This window comes from Bison bison, unplaced genomic scaffold, assembly GCF_000754665.1.
Source record: "Bison bison bison isolate TAMUID 2011002044 unplaced genomic scaffold, Bison_UMD1.0 scf7180017861806, whole genome shotgun sequence".
Classification (NCBI taxonomy): domain Eukaryota; kingdom Metazoa; phylum Chordata; class Mammalia; order Artiodactyla; family Bovidae; genus Bison; species Bison bison.
In genome coordinates, this window is record NW_011492378.1 from 8,871 (window position 1) to 12,592 (window position 3,722).

The 3,722-nt window shown below is 37.9% G+C and overlaps 1 protein-coding gene across 1 annotated transcript; it reads left to right on the top strand.

The window, feature by feature from the left end:
• Positions 1-2,414: 2,414 nt before the first annotated feature.
• On the top strand, positions 2,415-3,368 carry LOC104983148 (olfactory receptor 52E2-like). The gene has a single exon (XM_010832616.1). The coding sequence runs from the start codon at positions 2,415-2,417 to the stop codon at positions 3,366-3,368; it is 954 nt and encodes a 317-aa protein (XP_010830918.1).
• The last annotated feature ends 354 nt before the right edge of the window (positions 3,369-3,722 follow it).

The following is a 3,722-nucleotide window of genomic DNA, read 5'->3' on the forward strand; positions in this document are numbered from 1 at the left end:
CAGGTAAAGACTACCTTTACTATCCCCTCCCACTTTCACATGCCCATAGATATTACATCTTGTTCTTGGGGTTTTGCAAAATTTGCTCTTTAACAATCAGCTAAGCAAAACTATTGAATGTCCACAGGAGCGTTAAAGTTTATATATCTGAAGAACTGACTCATTTGAAAAGGACTGATGCTGGGAAAGATTGAAGGAGGGAGGAGAAGGGGATGGCAGAGGATGAGATGGTTGGACGGCATCACCGGCTCAATGGACATGAGTTTGAGGAAACTCTGGGAGTTGGTGATGGACAGGGAGGCCTGGTGTGCTGCAGTCAATGGGGTTGCAAAGAGTCAGACACAACTGAACAACTGAACTGACTGACTGAAGCAAAACTATTTAATGTCCACAGGAACATTAAAGTTTATATAGCTGACAAGTCAGATCTTACTCCTTTCTGTATATTCCTTGTTTCTACTCTAATTTGTGTGTGTGTGTGTGTGTGTGTGTGTGTGTGTGTGTGTGTATTCCTTGTCTATATGTGTCTTCCACTTGGTTTAATCATACCACTTTCTGACTACTTTCCTGATATTTACCTTCTGTACCACCATGCTGCTGCTACCGCTGCTAAGTCGCTTCAGTCGTGTCCGACTCTGGGCGACCCCATAGACAGCAGCCCACCAGGCTCCACCATCCCTGGGATTCTCCAGGCAAGAACACTGGAATGGGTTGCCATCTCCTTCTCCAGTGCATGAAAGTGAAAAGTGAAAGTGAAGTCGCTCAGTCGTGTCCGACTCTTTGCGACTCCATGGACTGCAGCCTACCAGGCTCCTCTGTCCATGGGATTTTCCAGGAAGAGTACTGGAGTGGGGCCATGGGGTATGATTATATACGTCCAGGGAGATATAGTTTTCGCTTAAATTATTATCAATCAAATAATATAGTATTATTCCTTCCTTCTTAGAAAAGCGAGAGAAGTAGCTTATTTTTACCATTTAGCAATCAAAGTAAACTTTCATTAGCTTTTAAACTGTTGCATATTTGTATACTGGAAAAGAAAGGAAAATGTTTTTAATTTTTTGCTTATATTCACCCATGGGATTCACAGAACAACTTGCCTCCATAAATGAATTCTACTTTCACTCCTCCTGCCATTCATTGCCACACCCTTTGAAAGTACTTACAAGTCTGTCATAATGACATAACCCCAGGGAAATAGCCTTTATTTCTGTCACAACTGCCACAGAGTGCCTCCTTCTGCTAACTTTGCTTCTCTTCAGGTTTACCATTCATACTCAACTGCTTCCTGCAATCATGTTTATTACACTCTTTTTTTCCACTCTTTATATCAGCACCTAGATAATATCCTGACTTACTTACTGAAAATGTGGTCGTAATTAGTATTGCTGCCATGGAATCTTCAAATAATCAGAAGAGCAACTTTTCACTACAAAATAATTAAACACATGAATGCATAGATGCTTTGGAAATCTCCTATCAAATGTTATAAGCAAAGTACATGAAAATGTAAAGAAAGATATAGGGAACCTTGAAAATGATCGAATTGTCATGTGCCTAATTCAACAATATTCCTAATTTTTTGTCTCTCTCAGTTTTGATTGGCATTTTGATATCCAGTTTAAACTCCTAAAATCGTAACTGACTCAGCTGTAAATGAGAAATACTAACACATTTTATTCAGGTAGATGTTGTGAATTTTAAAAATGATTGTGTATTTGTATAATATGTGTGGAATATTATGTGTTTGTGTGCAGTAAAACATAGACAAGGCATAGCTTTTATTTCTATTTTTCTTCCTTTTTCTTTCACTACTTTTCTTTTTAGCTTAATCTCCCAGATGTTCCTTTGAAAACATTTTAAACTTCTGATAAATCTTTTAAACACATTGAATTATAGACAACTTATATGTAAAATGTACTTCTTCTTAAAAGGTGTTTTTTTTTAATTATTAAGTGTAATTTTTGTAAAGAGTCTTACAAATAGTAGGAGAATCTCAATAATTGGTAGTTGATGTTGCTGTTTTCACTATTATTCCTACCTTATTTTATAATATTCATGACTAAATACTAATGAATGAATCCATTTAATTTTTAAAGTAATTTTTAATATTTTGTTATAAATTTTTATGAATCCACATGTTTTTTGAAATGTTATTATCCATCCTGTGTATTAAGGCTTGTGTTGCCATTCAATCAAGTGGAATTCATATCCATAACTGTATTTAGAGATTGCAGAATTTTTAAATGGTCAAAATGAGGGTTGTCTGTTGGTGATGACTGTGATAATGAGAGAAGGTAACTAATGAAGTATTCTTATACTACCTTTAGGTCGTTAAAGCTACAGAAAACTATCTGGTGGCCTATAGACTGTGTGAGTCTACAGTTCTGAAGACATATGCATTGTCCAGCAGGATGTCCCTTCCCAGTGATACCCAGTTTCACCCCTCCTTCTTCTTGTTGCTGGGAATCCCAGGACTGGAAACACTCCACATCTGGATCGGCTTCCGCTTTTGTGCTGTGTACCTGACAGCACTGATAGGGAATTTCACTATCCTATTTGTGATCCAGGCTGAGAGCAGTCTACACCAGCCTATGTTCTACTTCCTGGCCATGTTGGCTACCACTGACTTGGGTCTCTCCACAGCTACAATCCCTAAGATGCTTGAGATCTGGTTTGGTCTCAAGGAGATCCTCTTTGAAGCATGTCTCTCCCAGATGTTTTTCATTCACAGCTTCACACTTATGGAGTCAGCAGTCCTCTTGGCAATGGCTTATGACCACTATGTAGCCATCTGCAACCCCCTCCAATATAGCACCATCCTCACCAACAGGGTTGTTTCTGAGATTGGCCTTGCTGTTTTAGGGAGGGCATTTATTTTTGTGATTTTGTTTGTATTTCTCATTTTACGATTGCCATTCTGTGGGAGTTATGTCATCCCTCATACATATTGTGAACACATGGGTCTTACTTGCCTATCTTGTGCCAGTATCAAGATCAATATTATCTATGGCTTATGTGCAATTTGTAATCTAGTGTTTGACATCATAGCCGTTGCCCTTTCTTATATTCAGATACTCCATGCCATTTTTCGTCTTCCTTCCCATGAAACCAGACTCAAGTCCCTCAACACCTGTGGTTCTCACATTTTTGTGATTCTTGCTTTCTATACACCAGCCCTCTTTTCCTTCATGACACATCACTTTGGACAAAATGTTCCCCGCTATATCCATATACTCCTGGCCAATCTTTATGTCATAGTACCGCCAATGCTCAACCCTGTCATATATGGAGTCAGAACTAAGCAGATCTATGACCATGTAAAGAAAATATTAAAACTGAAACAAAGAAAAAAGAATGACATCTAACTCATATGAGGCTAAATATGCAATTTCATGAAATGTAGAAAATACTTTTTTCATAAAAATTATGCTAAATATGCATCTATATTGGGTCTCTTTTGTAAATATTTAACTGCTATGAAATTAAAAGATGTTTGCTTCTTGGAAGAAAGGCTATGACCAACCTAGACAACATACTAAAAAGCAGAGAAGTTACTTTGCCTATAAAGGTCCATCTAGTCAAAGCTATGGTTTTTCCAGGAATCATGTATGGATGAGAAAGTTGGACTATAAAGAAAGCTGAGCACAGAAGAATTGTTTGCTTTTGAACTGTGGTGTTGGAGAGGACTCTTGAGAGTCCCTTGTACAGGGAGGAGATCA